Here is an 18,939-nt window from a genome sequence, read left to right as displayed (position 1 = left end):
TTCAAAATTAAATTATAAATAAATGTACTCAGAAGTTGAGATTTGAAGTGAAACGAAATGGGTTATTATTGTTGGACATTGTTGATGTGCTTATATGTCAAGGAATTCGGAGTCCTTCGAGCTTTTGGCACAAACACACCTGCGCATGTCCTCTCCGCACAAAGAGCTTTGTGGTAAATATGCTCAGCTTAAATATTTGAAATCATTTGGCAGACTTGTTAATGACAAAACAGTGGCTTACAGCTAAGTGATTTATTTAGTCACAAACGCAGCTGTATAGCTATGCATTTGAATATAAATTGTGGAGTAAGTTATTCGTTCGATTATATAAAACAGCTGACTAGTGCGATCCGCTCGCTTCAGTTGATGCTCCTCTCCGGCAGCATGACAACAAATATCCCCACAAGAGGCGGACAGATGGTGCCACAATAGTTTGCCCCTGTTCCCCTCCAGCAACTCAAACACGTGCTCCAGAAGAGCGGACCATGCGCCGTGTTGGGCCACCGATTCTGGGAACATATAAAAGCCGAGCTCGGCTTAATCCACAATTAGTCTGTTGCTGTTGCCGCTCGGTAATAAAAATAAAATCGCACTCAGATGAAGTACTTCCCTTCCACTCCCAGTTCGCATACTTTGCCAGGCACTTTAAAGGGCTGCACTGGCGACCCCAATAGTCCCTTTGATGTGTTTTTGATGCAAGCCAACCTGTTGCATTTTCCCCTGACTAATAGCTGCAGATTTAACACAGAGAGATTTTAAAGCCATTATATAGCTGCCATATAAGAGGTGGTTCTTTACCGCAGGGAGCAGAAATCGATACTTTTAATGCGAGTATGCTAAACTTCAGGATGCACGTCACGTAGTCAGTCTTTCAGGCTTTTAGGTATCAGCTTCGTCAGCTTTTGACGCCATCGGCATCATTTATGCACGTACTCAGTTTGCCAAGCTGCCAAGTTTGCCACGCCAATAAGTCTCTGAATAACTATGCGTCAACGAATTGGGCTTAGGCTACATGTATGTTTAAGGATATAGGAGCAAATATGTTTAAGGACATAGGAGAAATTAGGTTTAAGGTTATGGAAGAGATTCTAAGAGTGCTGGAAGAATGTCTGTTTTAGGTATATATTTATAGTTGATTTTCGGATTAACAATAATATAAATTACACATATAACTCTATACACGGTTGATAAATTAAGTACATAATACAAGTCAAATAAATAAAACGTCATGCATGTGCAATCAACTTAGAACTTAAGAGGAATTACAACTGCCTTTGAATTCAACCCTTTTGTATAGTACAAGTACATCTCACATCCGAAGCTCAAGGATTTGGCATTTCGACTTGTCAGATATCCAAAAGATACAGTTTAATTCGCATTCACTTGCAGTGCGACTCGTAATGGCAGTGTAAACGCGCTCTCGGTATGCAAATGCAGGTAAGAGTATCAACTTACTGAGCCAAGACTGCAGGGAGATCCCAAGGGGGATCCCAGAGTCATTTGGAGGTAATAAAGCTCTTGGGGTTCGGGTTCAGTGCATCTACAACCTACAACTTTTCACCACTAAGACTAACGATATTGTAGTAGTTGTGATCGGGGAACCGCTCGAGTTCGATGTAGTCCATTTCCGTGTGCAGCAGCTTGTCGAGCATCTGGATGATTTCCGCGAACAAAGGACGCTCCTGGGGATCGTGGGACCAGCAGTAGTACATGATGTTGTACAGCTCGCGGCGACAGTGCTCTGGCTTCTCCAGGCGATAGCCATCCCTTACCTACAAAAATAAATGATGTATGTGTAATATATTTGATATACTTCATAACCATGCCAACCTTTCGCATCACATCTGCTGCGGATATGCCAGGATAGGGCGTCGATCCCAGGGTCACAATTTCCCACATCAGGATGCCGAAGCTCCAGATATCCGACTTCACGGAGAATATATTGTCGTATAGCGACTCCGTAGCCATCCATCTGCAAATACAAGGCTTTGCTTGAACACCTTTGTTTAGAGTGACTTATGGAAATATTTATTACCTGATGGGCAGCTTGCCCTCGCTTTTTCTTTCGTAAATCTTCGAGGTGATTACATCTCTGGCGAAGCCAAAGTCCGCCACTTTGCACGTGTGATCATCGGTGATGAGAATATTCCGAGCAGCCAAGTCGCGATGGATAATCTGTACAAAGGAGTTCAAATGTTCTCATATTTCTAATAATATAAATGATATAATAATCTTACCCCACGAGATGTTAGGTATTCCATTCCCTTAGCTACTTGGTACATAAAGGATGTTAGGTCGCAGGACGTTAGTACATTTGACTTTCCATGAGTATTTCCATAGTGCCTATAAAGAAATGAAGAATGATTAATAATTTGTGGTTAATAGTTCAACAAATGTTGCCTACCTTTCGGCGCGCGAGCTGCGTAGGTAGGTTTGCAGTTTTCCCCGATTCACGTACTCCAGAATGACGAATGTGGGATCCTTGTCCGTGCAGCAGCCCAGCAAGTGCACCACATTGATGTGTGGCTCCAGAGACTTCATTACCTATAGAAATTAAAAACGAATTCCCTTGTAAATATCACAATCAAGCCCGTTTGTGTGATTAACGAGGGGAAGTGCTATTAATAAGTGTTTTATTAAGCCACTTTGCTGTTGATTTATTGGGCTATCCGATTTCCCCAAGTAGCCGCCATTCATTTCAGTTAATAGCGCCAACCCTCTGCCCTCCAGTTCAAATTCAAACTTTGAACAACTAAGGAAAAAAAACAATAAAGCCCGGTAATTTTCCAGGTCTCTAACGCCTTCACAATGGCGGCGGCAAATGCGGAGGCAACTTGAGGAATGAGGAGGAATGAGGAATGAGTCTGCTGCCTAGCCGAGGGCCATTCATAATTGTTCATTGTTCTAAAATTAAAGTGCAATTATTCTCGTTGCTGGGGTAATCCGCAGAACATGATATACTGCCGCCGCAGAGCGCTGTTGCTGCCGCTGCAGGACAACTGAAACCAAAACCAAAACCAGAACGAGAACGAGAACGAGCACCAAATGCGACTTTAATGATGAAGGACGCGACCCACACGACGGCAACCCTAGAGTGGCTCTATAGCATCACATTCCTGTCCAGATCCCCGTTCAGATTCAGATTCGCATTCAGATTCAGAGTCAGAGTCACGGAGTCACCGAGTCAGAGTCAGATTGCAGGAGGGCAAGGCCAGGCCACAAAAGGTCCCGAAGTCCGAAAGTTGCACTGCGCAGGTCGAGAGATTGGAGGTCCTGCGAGATGCTCAGTCTCGGATGCAGAGAGCAGATGCGAGTAGAGGTGGCATGGTGGTCTCCGCCAGGCGAGAGGATGCTGTGGTTCTTTTTGTTTCTGTTTGTTCATTATTGTGTTGCAGGCAGGAACAGCAACAGGAATCAGTTTGTTTCAAGGCGCCGGAGCGCACAGTTCGGCTTGTGTTTGGTATCCGGTGAAGGACGTTTTTTTAGTCGTATTTTTGCAAGGCTGCGGCAGTTGGCTCCGTGTTTACAGCCCGCAACTGCTGTCGAAATAGTTTTGCCCCCGAAATGAGTGCGGTGCGTGTGTTTGTGTGTGTTGGTTGAATTAATGCTCCTCAGTGCCCCAAATGCTGAACTCATTAGCTAGCCATCGACTTTTCCAGCGCGGCGAGACCAGAGGTAATCATAATGCACCCAAGTACAAGTTTGGTATGTAGTATGTAAATGCTAATCGATACGGAAAATGGCCCTAGCTCTTTTGTCACTATCATTGCGGCGGGCTTTATGGCTTACTATTGTTGAAATTCATATATATACATGGGATAGTAGTGAATAATTGCGATGACAACACTTCTGTGATTGCCTTGCACGCGTATGCAAATGGCTGAGAGTGTTGAGGCCATTAAAGGACCATGAATGCGCCCGCAACAAAGGACCTTCGCCACTACAGTCAAATTTATTGATTCGCCACGAAATGAAAATATTTTAGCCCACTGATTGCGGCCAATTGTGCAGCTCTGCATTTGGATTTACACAACTCAAAGGCGTTTGAGCCTTAAAATACTGATATATATGTATATGTGGACATGGCACTTTTTAAAGCCGCAAACCAGCGAACTGGATTGTGAGGACTTTTCGGAGTATTCGCATATGTAAGCCCACAAGGATCCAGCTCATTAAATATGCAAGTCTGACACCGGGCTACTTACAAGGGCATAAATTAATGATTTTGTCGCAGTATTTTTGGCGACCATGAATATGCAATGGGGCAGACCATATTCGAATTGGCATTCAACCCACATCGTGACCGGGCTCCAATTGCATTTGCCCAGTTGGGCTTTAAATTTAATTGAGTAAATAACATTTTAACAAGATGACAGTGTGCAACAAAGCTAATTAGCAAATAGAAAATACAATAAACAAATGACAGTCAAAGTAGAGTGGCGAAAGGCATTGGCAAACTTTAAATTAGAAAACTCTTGAATGGTGGACTTTTTGACAATAACCAAAGGGAGGAAACTGTACAGTGACAACTCGAAACGTGGCCAAGAACAGAAATATGGACATTCTTAGAATCAGCCCAAACAGCGAACCACTTAGCCAAATTATATTCCCGAATTTAGCTAAATACAGCTGCAATTGCGAACTTGGCAGCAGGTAGCGAAACATTTTGAAACTTTCTGGAGTGAGACACACAAGTGGAGTGGACTCCTTTGCGTTTTCATTAAAAAGGCAAACATTAAATCCAAACTCAAGGGGAAATAGCTGGTAGCAGCAGGAGCAGGAGCAGGAAAGAAATTCTTTCGAAACTTTTCAGCATCGTTAATTTTCAATTTACAAAACTTTTTCATCTAACCAGAAAAACCAACTCGCAAGATTTGCCCCGACAGCCCTCCCAGTTCTCAGTTCTCAGCTTTCTCAGTTTTCTCAGTACTCAGTCGTCGAGTTAGCGAGTCTGTCAGGATATTTTCCTCCTTTTTCCCTCTTTTTTTCAGCTGGGCGGGAAAGGCGACGGCGACCAATTGAATGAAAAGTGACAGAGGAAAAGGCAGCCGGGAAATCGAGCCAACTTGGGATGTTGTAACGATTTTGTCGATGTTTTGCATACCCTTTTCGGTTGACTTAAGAAATTGTAAATGCTGATTGGCCAGCATTATGCGATTAGCCACTCACCTCCAGTTCGGATAGAAGGTCCTTGCGATCCACTTCGGTGGCGCTCTCCTTTAAGGTCTTCACAGCCACTGTTGTAATGCCCTCGGTGCCTGCAAAGTGATAATTATTGTGAGTAAGGTGTGTTCTATTTAAATTTTCAAATCACACAATGCCCCACACTCGTTAGCCGTTCAATATTTAAAGCTTACCATTACTTGGCATTCACATAGCAGTTGCGGCTATTTGTCTGCCTTTATAGAAATCCAGAAATCACTTGCCTTTCGTTTTGTAGTCCACTCTACGTGCTCATAAAAAAGAGCTCAGTGTGCAGCTCTGGAGCTCTGGAATGTGGCATATCGAGTGGGTGGAGTACGTACGTCCTCCCACTTCCACTCCCACTTTTACTCCCACTTCGGCTCCCACTTTTACTCCCACTTTTACTCCTACATGCACAATTTTGCAGCACCTGAGCACTTGAATTTTGGCCAACAACTGCCGGATTGCATGAGCCAGTTGCTTTGTGGAACTCCGCTGATTGAATGCACAATCTGCTCCATTTTAAATTCCATTCGGCATCACGCCGAAATTGATGAAATTACTCTGTTGAAATTATGGATCTCGTGCAATTTAAGGGCTGCCCCTAATGGGAATTTAATCAGCGCAAAGATACCTTTTTCAAGGTAGTCCTAATATGTCGTAATACATTTTATCCAAATCGATTGGCTACTAATGTTTTGCTTTGGAACGAGTAATGACCCTAATCTATCCCAAAGGATATGAAGCATAGATATACCCATTTATCCGAACTTATAACTTGTATAACTTGATTAGTTTACCAGGAGGTAGGAACCCAAACTTACCATTGATGTTGGTGGCCTCGCAGCGCCAAACTTGGCCGAAGGCTCCCTCGCCCAAAATATTGAAGAACTTCAATCGGTATCTGGGGAATTCCCAGCGGTCGCCGTTGGCCTCGCCGGCAAAAGCGTTTTCCGTGGCGCCGGAACTTCCTGCTCCACCTGTCACCAAGCTGGTGCCCGGCTCACCTGTCCCGGGAATGGGCACTCCGGCGGAGCAGTCCGCGCCATTGGTGACACCTGTTGATAACTGGGACGTTGCCTTTGAGCGGCAGCATCGATGGCAGTTGTGCAATGTCCAATGTCCAGTGTCCAATGTCCAGGTGAGCGGAAGTGCCAGCGATGTTGACATTTGTGTCGCGTACAGGATTCAGAAAAACAAGAAAAAACACTTTGATTAGTCGGGATCCCCTGCTGGTTGTCACCGCGTTAAAATGTTGATGGCAAGAATCTAGGTTAAACTTTGATTGACATTCCAGTTTCACCAAATCAGAGCGGAACTTTGAAATCTATACTGACATAGGTTTTGCCATTAACATGACAGGACTAGCTTTAAAAATACATCTTAGCCCTTGCCAAAAAAAAATGCAATAAATTGCTAGATGGCATGCAAAATGCTGAAATGTTGAATTTGAAAAGAAAGCCCAACTGTCAGCACCACAAAATGTCAAAATTTTTACGCGCGGATCGGTTTACGTCGCTGACGCGAGAGCCTGCTGAAGTTTTGGCATTCGCTGTCAATAAATGGGAATCGAATGAAAGGACATTCCCAGCAGACTCCGCAGCAGACTCCCATCTAACAGGCAGCTGCATTGAGCTACTTTTTCCTGTCAATTACACTGCCTGCCTCCGTGGATGCTGTGACTGCGACTGCGGGTGACTGGGGGCCAAAGGACCTAAGCGCCACAGGACGAGGGCCACTCCTCGGCGGAGGCGTTGAGTGAGCCAACTGAGGTTGAAATCTGCGCTGGAGTAGCTGTCGATTAGGGACGCCGTGCCCTAAGCCCCAATCACTCCCAGAGTGCCCAGAACGAGGAACGGTGAAGGGGGAACGGGAAATGGGAAATGGGGAAAACTCAATCGATATTTGCATAAGCTCTTGTGCATCGCCCACTAATTTTATGCAATCATTTCAAATGGACCTTCTGTGAAATATGAATTTTAGATTGCGTTGCCAGGACTCGTGCTCTTCACTTTGCCAGCTAAATCGCTTTTCCGCTCTTTGTTTTACTTCCTTTAACAGTTTTTCTTAAGTATGCTACTAAATATTTTCCTTCACTTGCTTTTACTCCTTTTGAATAACTCTTTGGCTAGCGAGTAATGATGAAAAATAGAAGAGATACCCTACCTAAAAAAGCCACCGGAATGTCAGCGACTGGAATTTGTTAGTAAATATTGGTAGCATGCCACACTCACAATGCCCAGCTGCTGATCCCGCTCCCAGGGAACATAGCGATTGGCGAAGGCCACAGGTCCTTGCCACTGCTGCATGACCATCGAGTTGCGGCTGTCGTCGGTCAGCGTGCTGCTCAGCTGGCTCTGGTTGGACTTCTTGGCCAGCTCCTCCTTCTCCTTGGTCTTCTTGAGGGTCCTGCTGATGGCGCAGAGGCGTCGGCGGCACAAGTACGCCAGCAGCACGGCGATGGCGGCAAAGAAGCCGCCCACGGTGACCACAATCGGAATTGTGCCGGACTTGAGCGAGAAAATGTTGATGGAACTGGTGCTGTTATTATGTTGGCCGCCACTCGGTGTCGTTGTCTCCGCGGGGATGGCCGACTCGACCCTCGTTGAATTATTGCCCGTTATCGGCGTCAGTTTGGTGCGACTCTTCGGCGTGGTGGAGCTGGGTCTGCCGGGTGTGGTATGGGTCACCTCCTCATCCGGCTGCTCCTCTTCTGCACTCTGCTCTCCCCGCACGCCGGGTATATTCGGCGGTGGCGGTGGGTAGAAGTTGTGGAATGGCGGCGAACCGAATATATTGTTCTGGGGCACCGGTGGATAGCCACCGCCTCCTGGTCGGCTGTTTGGCAGGCCATTCCGGATGGATTGAACACCGGGCAGCTGGTCGAAACGTGGCAGGAATTGCGATATGTTGTGCACCACGTTCGAAATTGATGTCTGCGGTCGATAGCCCGAGCTGTTCTCCCGCTCGCCCAAGATATTGATGAAGACCTCATTCTTTGCCGTATAGGAGCCATCGGTGACAGTTATATAGATGAGAAAGTTCTCACCAGCCTAGGAAATCAAATTGAAAATGCTTGTTACAAAAGCTATCGAAATGGATGTGTATTCATTTGACTTACCCTTCCCGCCAAACTTTCGTTGAGGGTCACCACTCCCGTTTCTCGATCGATTTGAAAGGGGATTTTCTCCGGCTGACTAGCATCGTTCTCACCGCCAGGCAGACTAAATCGCGGCTCTATGCCGAATATCAGATCATCGCCATCCGGATCCTCCGCCCGCACTCTATCGATTATCTGGCCAACTTTCTCGGTCTCCGAAATGCGCCAGTTGCGTTCGCGAACATATAGAATCGGCGGTGCATTCTGGTTGTGGGCCTCAACTGAAAATTGACATTAAAAATTAATATGCATTTTTATGGCATATTCATGAACAACAGGTTATTGTACATAAGCCAGATTCTTTGATGTTACAGTACCGGTTTTCCAAAGTATTTTATTTAGTTAATACAAAAGGATTCCACCAATCCAATTTGTTTGCATAAAATGTTAGAGATTAACTCAATAAGCTTTGGCTTAATACTTAGTAATACAGTATAGGGTAAAAACATTTAGATAAAAATATATAAATAATGCAGTTTTCCCCAGAAAACTCTTTCCTAGAAACCTAATATCATTTAAAAGCAGAGTGCTCACGTGAAGCAATTAACTTGTTTTGTAATCCCACAGCAGGCACCTATTAAATCCATTCAAAGCCGTCGTCGAAACCGATGACGACACAGCGATTAATTGATTAAGACAGCGACTTAACTCGCCTTTCCATGGGCCAACAGTTGGCAGCCAAGTTCATTTGGATACTGCGAGTGCCAGCTATTGACCCGGATGTCTCCCACTTGGGAATCGCCACTTTGAGCGAGAGCCAAGTGCAGACAATGGCTACCCCCTTCGTTTTGAGTGAGGGCCAGATTGCAACATCTGGGGGAAAAATGTGTGTAAGTGGTAGTTTTTCTAGCGAATATCAATCGGTTCATTGTCCACCGAGAATGTCCGTGAAATATTCGCATATTCAGTTGATTTCTTGGCGCTCCATAAGTCAGACATAAGCATCATTCAATGGACCTAAGCGACGTGACGTGATAACCGGTTCAGTTGTTTGCACTTGTATCTCTTCTGCTGGCGCTCGACCTTCAGATACAAATGCGCACACATGTAACGAATACGTATACGTGATGTATGGCTACATGGGCTATATGGCTACATGGCTACATCGCTATATGGCCACATCCACACGGCGTGGTGTGCGTCTGTAACCCGGAGAACGGCTAAAGGAGAGTCTGATATTTTTTTTAGTTTTTTGTTTTTATTTTGGCCAACAGCGTGTCTGACGGCGCCGCTTAAGTGAGCAGCATGTTTTTGCACTGCGGATTGCGTGGCCAAACAGGTCTGAGGTCTTGGAACACTGTCTCGGGCGGATTTAACTCTGTCCGCGTGTAAGCCCATCCACATCCAGATCTACACGACTGCCATTTATTACGATGCTCGCAGAAATGTTCCGTTTCGGCTAAATGTTGCACAATATGCTGATGAGTTGTGTGCGCTGAAACTCACGCTTTGCCGTCATATTCATACGAAGAATTTTAAATAATATATGTTTCCAAAGATTTATGGCCAGGAAACGAATCAAATTGGACTTAACTATCGATTCCAATTTTATTTTCATAATGATAATTGATTGTTATTAGTTGCTACCGCTTTTTGCACAGATAAAGAAGCAAAAATTCGATTAAATTGTTAAAACTTGATTTGCTAAAATGGTTATTTTCCACGGAAAATGTTCAATTGGTTGCGAAACTAATCAAAATATTGCCAAATTGCGAAAAATTCGCCAAATGTTTATATTTTTGTGCACCGAAAACATTTGCAAATAAGTTGTTGAACTCAGTTTTGCATACGTAATTGATTGGTTTTTATTTGGAATAAAAGCAAAATTCAATCTATTTCCTGGCCCATTAGGCAAATTAAGAGTTCAAACACCGGGACTTAGACGCCTTCGCTAAAATGTCGCCTATTGAGCTGGTGAAACATTCACGGTCAAGGCTGAATGTACCAGAGCTCAGCTCAAATCCATTTGTTTTTCTCGCCCACGGGGACAATTGGACCATTGTGGGGCTTCAAGAGCGATTCGCATTGTTTCGGGCACCAATTACGCATCAATATTGTGGTCATTAACGTGTGGCGAGATCAAGATAGGCGGAGACTATTGACCCGCTACCCTCATGTAGCCAATCTTACGGATAATCTAGATGGACGTGTTAAGGGTGTTAGTGTCACTATATTGATTACCGCCGTAATATGGCCCTACAGAATATTCATTGTATATAAGCAAATAATATAGGAAGCAAATAATAAGTCTTACCTTCTTGTGAAATCAGTGAGAACAGTGTTGCTGTGACCACAATGCTGGTCAACAGCAGACTCCTTCTCCGCCAGGTAGTTAATTGTTTTCCGCAGTGTATTATCCGACTTTCGTGGTTGTGATGGTGATAAACCATTGCGCAATCAACCGCCTAAAAGGCAGCCTGCCAGATGTCCGAGGACTGAGACAAGGTGATGAAATTTTAATTAAAAGCTGCTGCGCAACGTGTTCCAATAAACGGAAAAAAGAAAATAAAATCGTATCAACGCGTGGGAGTTTGTGTCGTTCACATTCTGCAGATTCCGCCATAGAAATGGGTTTTATTAAATTAACAACGAGGAAACAGGCTTTTGTTTAAGCCCGGAAATAGTGTACGCCAAATGCCACTGCCAACTGGTTGTTGCAATGAACCAGCATACATATATGTACATACATATGTACATGATAGTCGAAATATTTAAGTGAAGGGCACACATCACGCCCAACTAAAAGAAAATATAACTTGAGACGCTGCGCGTCATGAAGCGGGTCGGCGATTTCTCTTTTTGACGTATACGGCATCGGGTGCATGGCGCAATAGCAAAACAAACTGGGCAACCGAGCACAACCCCAATATATGTACGAACAGCGGCGGCCAACGTAATAGGAACGACAGCGCACTTAACACTGAGACAGAATCTACAAAATAGTTAACTATATTGAAGTGAACTCATATAGCTTGCGGCATTTGGAACTGCTCAACCTTAAAACTTTGATAGAGTACTTATGAATTGGATATGTTATTAATTTTGACAAAAGTCAAATCCTCTATTTATTTGTCCGCAACTGTGTATGCACACGCTCACATAGTTTAAGATCGCAGACAGATAGATTGGGGCGAAAGAGAGTGGCTTGGGAATGCTTTGTGTATTCAAATGAATTAAAAGGAAGTTTAGAAACTGAAGAAAAACCCGAGGTGAGCTGTGTTTGCACTCCATGAAAAGACGACAAAATAAAAGCTCATCATTTAATTATATAAACATCCACTTGGAGCCAACAAAAGAGGCCATTCCAATATGCTAATTATCGAGTTCACACGGATGCTCTTTTTTTTTTGGTAACAGTGAGTCACCCAGTCGCACATATTGTATAATTTAAATTTGATTTTCATTTCCAGCCATTATTACTTTTTAGTTTAGGGTGGGATTTTCGCTGAATTTCACATATATAGATCGTACACAAAGCCACTGAAACTGGTATCCACAAACTTTCACGGGTTGCGTATGGGGCGATCCCAGAGCGGGACTCGATCGGCGATGCGTTTAACCACTCGGCGCACTGACAACTGAAGCCACGGATCGCCCCAGCCCAGTTCCAAAGACCTCTCCCAAAAAAATATCCTCTCCTCACTAGCGCTGAAAAACGAAAAACTTGTTTAGCCGCCACAAGAAACGAACTTGAACTTGCTCTCTTGTGGATCGCATTTGCCTAGAGCCTCTCTTTGCGCTCTCTTTCTCTTTCTCTTGGCATTATGTTTGTGGATCCCCGATCCCCGATTAGTATTAATTGAATTATCAGTAGCTGGTGTGGTTTAATGAGTACTTGAACACAAATTGGACACATAATCGTTTATAGATAAGAATACATAATCATTTTTAATATTATTGAGAAATATGATGCACTTGCACATCAGCTTAAGTTCGCATGTAAATATTCTTTACCTTCCATATCAGCTTAGGTTATCATGTAAATATTATATATTAAAACCCGGCCTAATCATATGTTCCATTTACTAAGCACTCACACTAAGCTCATCAGGCATTCGCCTTGGGATTTCCCCCATTTCCCTGGAACAATAAAGCTTAGTGCTCCGCGGCCCATTCATTAATCAAAGCGCTTATCTGTTTTGCGACCATCCAATATCTGGGCTACGGTCGATGGCAGTAGCAGCGTCGTCAATGGAAACGCCGAGGAAGTTCCAAAACAAGTCAACAAAGCTTTTCCGCGACAGCTTATTTACCTAGGTGCCAGCACACTGACTTGTTTGCCCAAATGCATTGTAAACGCGAATGCGTCACGCGGATTTTCCCCGCGGACCAGTGCTAGCCAAAAAAGTGCAAAAGACATTCAAATATCTTGGCCATTTAAAAACAGGCAATCTGCGGGCAGTATAACCAAATAAACCAGGTAAGCTGAGCTCATGCTTTCAGTCTATGGGCTGCCGGCAGAGTTGGTTGTCATTTCTCGGTGGCACATAATTTGTTTGATATATAAATCGCAGCCTGATGAAAAAGTATGGAGTTATATATTATCGGCAAAAGCATGTGTTTTAAACTGAGACAGATTTTTGCATCATTTACACATCAATAATACATATTTCACTAAATATTCGAGTGAAAAGCCTATTGTTTTGACAGCTTGGGTGAGCTCAATAATTCGATAAGAGCATTGAGTGGCACTGATAAGAACTTGGGTCAAACACGAATTCTACAAGCCGAAACAGCAGGCGTCAGTTGCCTCGCATCTCTCAATCAGAAAACACATACGCTGGCTAATTAAAAGCTCGCTGAAAACGATGTATAATATAGATGCACCATATACCTCATAAACAATATAGAATTCGGTCCTAATATTCTGCTTGTTAAGTGAATAAATCGCCTGTGTAACTGACTGCAACAGGTATGGATAAATCTAGCTGATAGATAAGTGTGTTCAATATGCTTTTTTATGCGACAGATTATGTGGTCGAGTATCCATTTTGGTGGTGGGCATGGGGTAAGCCCACGGATAGTCTGCAGTCTGGTGGAGATAGCTCTTGAGTGCTTTGGGGGCTACAAGTCGGCCATAAATTAAAGTAGGTGTTAGCCAACAATGCACAGTTCAGGCTCAGGCCCAGCGTCACCGCATCGAGTGCAGAAGTTTTTTATTTTCGGTTTTTGTGCCGGACATGGTGAAGTTCTCCACGGCAGCGAATGCACATTGGTTTCTGGTCGCGCCACATAAATGGGCCGGAATTTGGCATTTTTGCAACGGTGCAATTTTACTTGCACAAGCTAACAAAAGGGCTTTATGTCTGTACTTGTGCCAAAAAGTTTTCGGGTGTGGGAATATGTACATTTATGCTCATCCGTAGGCCCAGCATTATATCCATGTCCATGTCCGCAGCGTTTGTGTTTGTCGGGCGGGCACAAAACCATGGCCTCCATGTGGCCCATTCTAGTTGGGCCAACTTGCTCCTGGAAATGGCACGCGAAATAAAAACAAATTACGGGGATGAAAGTTTAAGCAGGCTTGGTCTTTAAATCACACATAAAGCAAATATGCACTTTTTCAACGTTATACTCAACTAATTAATGCCCCATTAATTCAAACTTATTTCATTCCAGTAGTAACCACTACTTGTAGCGCACGTGCATTGAGTTAACCAGAACAGAATGATTCAAAAACTCGCACATCGTCCCAACTTCAGTCCTCTGGTGGTCTTCATGTTACTGCTAATCGACCAGCGGCTAGTTGTGGACTCCAGTGTGCCAGTACTGCAAAATCCCTCGGATGAATACACCAAGTATGTGCCGATTGAGGAACTCAAATTGCCAGAGGATCAGGAACTGGTCGTCCGACTGCCGTCGAACTCGCTGCTCAAGTACACATCCTACAAGGATGTGTCCATCCTGCATTTTGATGTCCCGCCCGATTCGCGCACTGCCTACTTCACATTCAAGGCGTTCGAGGATCCCAAAAGTGCCTTTCGTGAGTACTCTAAATACATAGGGTTATGCAACTTAAAACTTAGTAGTACCTATTTGTTAGAACGCAAGTGCAAGCCCAAGGATGTCACGCTGCATCTGAAGGCGAGCAGTTATCCAGTGATAAGTCCTGAGAACATAACCTTTCCCAAGAACTTCTTCACCAAGGATCAGAGGTGTGTTACGTTGTACATACTCATAGCACACATATCGAACTCAGTTATATTTCCTTCAGATTTAAGGTATACGACCTGCAGTTTCTATCCGATGAGCAGCAGCAGCGCATTACCATTGAAGGACCTCACATAGGCAACTGGTTTGCGGTGGCCTTTGTGAGTTGGTCAGATCCCAATAATGACCGCATCGAACAGCAAGGTATATGTCTATTTCATTTTCAAACTTTAACCTCTAGTTAAGCTAAACTATTGAAACTATTGATTACTTTTAGAGTATGCAAATATTTAATAGACACTGGGACACTATACAAAAAAAAGTCCTTCCATTGTGATCAATTTTATTTAGCATTTTGGACATTTTTAAAAATTGCCTTTGTTACCCCAGAGATAAGAGCCTTTTGAATATGCAAAAATCCGATTGCGATGATTTCGGCATTGTGTTTAGACCCATGCATATTTATGAATTTAATTTCTGCTTTGCAGGACTCGCTGCCTCATGTGACACTCTCCTCTCCGCCGAGATGTCCGTTTCCCGATTCCGTCCGATAATCATAAACAACGGTCAGGAGCACCAGGACAACCTAACCAGTCATAATCTGCCCGCACTCAGTGGTGCCAATATGACCAGTTTAAAGGAAGCAATTAACACCTCCAGACCGCTGCGCTCCATTCCGCCCAAGCAGCCGCAACCGAAAGCCGCATCCAAATCCCAAACGGAGGGCAAACCCAGCAGAGCTGCTCAGTTTCAAAATATCACGGAAAACCACAACAGCACACCGACCGCAAACAATGAAATCATTTACAGATTCTATGTGCCAGACGACATAGGCGACGCTACCGCACGGATAACATTCGACCAAGTGTGCGACGAGTGTCCGCCGGTGGGCTTCCATGTGCGGGCCAATGGTTATCCACTGGGCGGTACGGATCACAATCATGGTCACGGCACCATCATCCGGCCAAACCAGACGACGGAAATCTCGATTCCCTTTGGCGTGCAGCCCAATTCGTGGCACTATGCCCTATTGACCTTTGCCAACGAGGCGGATGAAACGGAATTGCCGGCTCAGGGCGGCAATAGCCAAGCAAATCACAGCTTATCGTATGTCCTGCAAATTGATTACATAACCGAGGACGCGGATGACCTGATGCGGAAGCCCAAGAGCGTGCAAAACAACACCAACAGTTCGAGTGCAAATCCCTGGGAGCCAACCAAGTTCCGTCAAATGAACTTTTACTCGCTGCTGCGGCAAACGTACCGCGAATTCTTCATGTTCGACTACGATCTCCGGCCGGATGTGAATGGCACGGTGCCCGAAACCCTCAATCTTACGGCCCAAACCCATTCGGGATTCGCCTTCGATCTGGGCGAGGTGTCCGATATCGGCGGCACTCTAACCTTTGCCCTTTCCATGAAGGAGGCGCACCGCGCCAGCCTGAAGATGAGTCCGCCCACACAGTCGCCGGACTTGGGCGGCATCCTGGCCGAGCGTCTCATCGGAGATCCCAAGGAGGAGGTGGTGCCCGCCATCTCGACCAGCAGCAATCAGAGCATGCAGATTGTGGTCTGCATGCAGTTGGGTGAACCGGGAGAGCCGCTGTATCCGGACAAGTGTCGCTACGGACAACGGCTGAATCAGGCCTCCATCGTTGTGAACAACACGGAGAGCATGGGTCTGGTCCACGTGCCATTCCCCGAGAGCGGACGATGGTGAGTTCGCCACACTTGAAATCATAACTTCATACTATACATCTTTACCATTCGCAGGTATGTGACCATGGGGCTGTTCTGCCACGGATCCGGAACCGCACGGGTGTCCATCATGGACAGCGTCAAGGAGTTCATCAGAAAGCACCAGGACATGTTGGCGGACATGCGTTCCCCGTGCGACTGTGCTGAATCCATTCCCCGCTACACCAGCTGCTTGAAGTCTCCAGAATGCCTGGAGGCGATGAACGAAACCGAAACCCTCAAGGTGAAGGAGTGCATGATGGACGACAAATGCAGCACCAACTCCAAGCAGATGACACGGCTCTTCGTGGAACACCACAAGGCGGCGATGGAGCAGCATGTGGCGGTGGAGAACTGCAACACTTCGGTGGTCTTTTCGGTGTCCTCCAGTCCGTGCGTGGCCGGCAGATGTGGACGCTTCGGTAGGTGCTATCACTACATGTCCGGCGGATTCGTCTTCTCCACGTGCGTCTGCTCGAAGGGCTATCGCGGCTGGGATTGCACGGAGGACTCACAGGTGCCCACCAACATGTCCATCCTGCTGGCCACTCTGCTGCTTACGCTGAGCAACCTGCTATTCTTCCCGAGCATCTACATGGCGGTCAAGAGGCGCTACTACACCGAGGGCGTCATCTACTTCTTCGCCATGTTCTTCTCGATCTTCTATCACGCCTGCGACGCCGGCGAGGATGAGTACAGCTTCTGTCTGGTGAAGATCGGTGTGCTGCAGTTCTGCGACTTCTACTGCGGCTTGCTGAGCATCTGGGTGACCCTGGTGGCCATGGCCCATGTCCGGTCGGAGTTCGTCTCACTGCTGCACATGTTTGGAGCCATCCTGCTGGCCTTTGGCACGGAGCTGAATAAGCAGAGCTTGTGGGTGTTTTTGGCACCGGCGCTAACGGGGATCTGCCTGATCTCGACCAGCTGGGGTCTTCGATGTGCCAAGTCTCGCAAGCTGTTCCCTTCGAGGAGATACCTGTCCATGTGGCTGCCCTTTGGACTGACCCTCGTCATCGCCGGTCTGGTGTGCTATGCCTTTCTGCAGACCAAGCAAAACTATCACATCGTCCACTCCATCTGGCACATGGTGATGGCGTTGAGCATCCTGTGCCTGCTGCCCTCCAGAAAGTCCTTCCTGCCGAAGTGCTAGCACGCGGAGTACTGTTCCCATGCCAGGGAGCTCCTGCTGGCTCAGGATCAGGAGTTTCACATGTGAGACTGGTGGCTTCGTGGCTGGAAATAGGTTACTCCAAAGCTTTTCCTCGCTCTCTCCGGCGAAGAACAACGTTACAGGACCCCATCTAGTATGGTAGAATAATCCCTACTTTAGTTTGTACATAGCAATACTCATAGATGTAGTTGATAAACTGAAGAGATCCTGGAATTGATCAACTGAGCACTGAATGTTCACTAAAGCATGCACGGATAAACAAGCGGATATAGTTACTTAATCGTTATGATGTTGGTTTTCCTATCCTTTGCCACACAAATCTATGCACTAAGGCCTACAAACACTAACTATCTAGAAAATATTTCAACAGCCTTACTAAATTTAATGAAAAGCACGCATGGAAATGTGTATCCCATAACTTAATGTGTACATAAATACCTGTTGTGAGGTACATCGCAGACTGTAAGATTAGCTAATAAATAGGACCTTGTCTGAATATTGTCTGCACTTATTTAAATTAATCAATTTATTGATGAAAATTGTGACAGTTGTTGAGCAAAACCCGAGACTTACATTTGTGTTTCGTTGTGGAAAACGTTTGAACAGAATTGATAAATTTATACTTTACCAATAAAAAGATACAAACCCTAGAACATTATACAGTAGTATCATTGTGTGCTTAACAAGAGGTAAGGTCAGCATGTCATGTTTAATAAAGATCTCTTGAGAAGATTAGGGTAGTTAGCAGTAACACATATTAAAATATACATATTTTTACAGCCAAAGAGCTAAAAAAAAGCTACTAGAAATGGATTATATTATATTATAAAATTGTCTAGACTACAGTGGGTGGAGGATCTCATGAACTATGACTATCGTACACTTCCCGATCCGTAGCGGATTTCCCTTTCGAACTGCTCGGCCTTCAAGGTGCCGTCTATACTCTCGCAGTTCTTGTTGAAGACGCTGTAGGCGCTCATCTCGTTCCGTTTCTTTGGCTCCGTCCGGGTGTTGAAGTAGATGCCAAAGAGGGCGGAGAACATGAGGAAAACCAATCCGAAGCTCAGCTTTATGGCAATCACGTAGAGAGTTATCCAGAACAGCAGATAGACAGCCCAGAGGGTGTACTTTAGGCAGTTGTTTTCCCTGTGGTGATGATCCGTGTTTCTGGTGGGCTGTTCCTCCGGCTGCAGTTCACTTTCACTGGAGCTGGCAGCCTCATCGTGTGAGTTTTCCGCGATAGCTTCAAACTTGGTAGGTACCTAAATGAACCAAATTCATCAACGTAAATTGAACACATATGTTTGGTGGGCATCTTACCTGTTGTACCTCTATTGTGGTATCTTTGTTAGCACCGGTGCCCAACATCCAGAATCTCCGTAGTTTGTCCTTGAAGTTGTCCACCGTTTCCTTCCTCTTTTTCTGAGCGCGATACTGTCGCAGCTGTTCTTGGAAATCAGCCATAAAGTGCAACTTCACTGATTTTGGCGAAATTGTAAATAAACTAAGCTGGACGTGTCAACAACATATCGATAGG

The 18,939-nt window shown here is 45.2% G+C and overlaps 3 protein-coding genes across 7 annotated transcripts; 1 reads left to right on the top strand and 2 right to left on the bottom strand.

Moving 5' to 3' along the window:
- Positions 1-1,108: 1,108 nt before the first annotated feature.
- On the bottom strand, positions 1,109-11,906 carry LOC122620636 (tyrosine kinase receptor Cad96Ca). 2 transcript variants are annotated; one of them, XM_043798204.1, is made up of 11 exons: positions 11,765-11,906; positions 10,599-10,779; positions 8,306-8,565; positions 7,419-8,237; positions 6,009-6,264; positions 5,170-5,258; positions 2,405-2,544; positions 2,238-2,343; positions 2,036-2,175; positions 1,831-1,972; positions 1,109-1,772 (listed from the first exon to the last, which is right to left on the bottom strand). In XM_043798204.1, exons 2-11 carry the CDS (start codon positions 10,732-10,734, stop codon positions 1,548-1,550), a joined length of 2,313 nt encoding a protein of 770 aa, XP_043654139.1. In that variant the 5' UTR covers positions 10,735-10,779; positions 11,765-11,906; the 3' UTR covers positions 1,109-1,547. The 2 variants fall into 2 exon arrangements, with proteins under 2 accessions (XP_043654139.1, XP_043654140.1); XM_043798205.1 differs by having other exon boundaries at positions 11,816-11,906.
- An 833-nt stretch (positions 11,907-12,739) lies between these two features.
- LOC122620634 lies at positions 12,740-17,950 on the top strand. Of its 4 annotated transcripts, none has more exons than XM_043798203.1 (6): positions 12,740-12,764; positions 13,967-14,327; positions 14,388-14,499; positions 14,559-14,698; positions 14,983-16,210; positions 16,268-17,950. In XM_043798203.1, the coding sequence occupies exons 2-6, from the start codon at positions 14,012-14,014 to the stop codon at positions 17,379-17,381; spliced, it is 2,910 nt and encodes a 969-aa protein (XP_043654138.1). In that variant the 5' UTR covers positions 12,740-12,764; positions 13,967-14,011; the 3' UTR covers positions 17,382-17,950. The 4 variants fall into 4 exon arrangements, with proteins under 4 accessions (XP_043654138.1, XP_043654137.1, XP_043654136.1 ...); XM_043798202.1 differs by having other exon boundaries at positions 12,749-12,764; positions 13,964-14,327; XM_043798201.1 differs by lacking the exon at positions 12,740-12,764 and adding an exon at positions 13,109-13,256.
- Positions 17,951-18,060: 110 nt separating this feature from the next.
- LOC122620637 (SAYSvFN domain-containing protein 1) lies at positions 18,061-18,939 on the bottom strand. The gene is made up of 2 exons (XM_043798206.1): positions 18,723-18,939; positions 18,061-18,664 (listed from the first exon to the last, which is right to left on the bottom strand). Exons 1-2 carry the CDS (start codon positions 18,864-18,866, stop codon positions 18,275-18,277), a joined length of 534 nt encoding a protein of 177 aa, XP_043654141.1. The 5' UTR covers positions 18,867-18,939; the 3' UTR covers positions 18,061-18,274.

The sequence above is a fragment of the Drosophila teissieri genome, chromosome 3R (genome assembly GCF_016746235.2).
Source record: "Drosophila teissieri strain GT53w chromosome 3R, Prin_Dtei_1.1, whole genome shotgun sequence".
NCBI classification, from domain to species: Eukaryota; Metazoa; Arthropoda; class Insecta; order Diptera; family Drosophilidae; genus Drosophila; species Drosophila teissieri.
The sequence above is the reverse complement of the archived record's forward strand: the minus strand, read 5'-3'. Positions and strand labels throughout refer to the sequence as shown.

What these genes read in the sequence shown, in the direction of transcription:
- LOC122620636 (XM_043798204.1), bottom strand. Translation starts at nt 10,734, where the DNA reads ATGGTTTATCACCATCACAACCACGAAAGTCGGATAATACACTGCGGA. An exon ending in GGGATCAGCAGCTGGGCATT is followed by an intron (nt 6,265 to 7,418) that starts GTGAGTGTGGCA and finishes TGCCGCTCAAAG; the next exon opens with GCAACGTCCCAGTTATCAAC. An exon ending in CGAGGCCACCAACATCAATG is followed by an intron (nt 5,259 to 6,008) that starts GTAAGTTTGGGT and finishes ATCACTTTGCAG; the next exon opens with GCACCGAGGGCATTACAACA.
- LOC122620634 (XM_043798203.1), top strand. Translation starts at nt 14,012, where the DNA reads ATGATTCAAAAACTCGCACATCGTCCCAACTTCAGTCCTCTGGTGGTC. An exon ending in TTCTTCACCAAGGATCAGAG is followed by an intron (nt 14,500 to 14,558) that starts GTGTGTTACGTT and finishes TATTTCCTTCAG; the next exon opens with ATTTAAGGTATACGACCTGC. An exon ending in TGACCGCATCGAACAGCAAG is followed by an intron (nt 14,699 to 14,982) that starts GTATATGTCTAT and finishes TCTGCTTTGCAG; the next exon opens with GACTCGCTGCCTCATGTGAC.
- LOC122620637 (XM_043798206.1), bottom strand. Translation starts at nt 18,866, where the DNA reads ATGGCTGATTTCCAAGAACAGCTGCGACAGTATCGCGCTCAGAAAAAG. An exon ending in CCACAATAGAGGTACAACAG is followed by an intron (nt 18,665 to 18,722) that starts GTAAGATGCCCA and finishes TGGTTCATTTAG; the next exon opens with GTACCTACCAAGTTTGAAGC.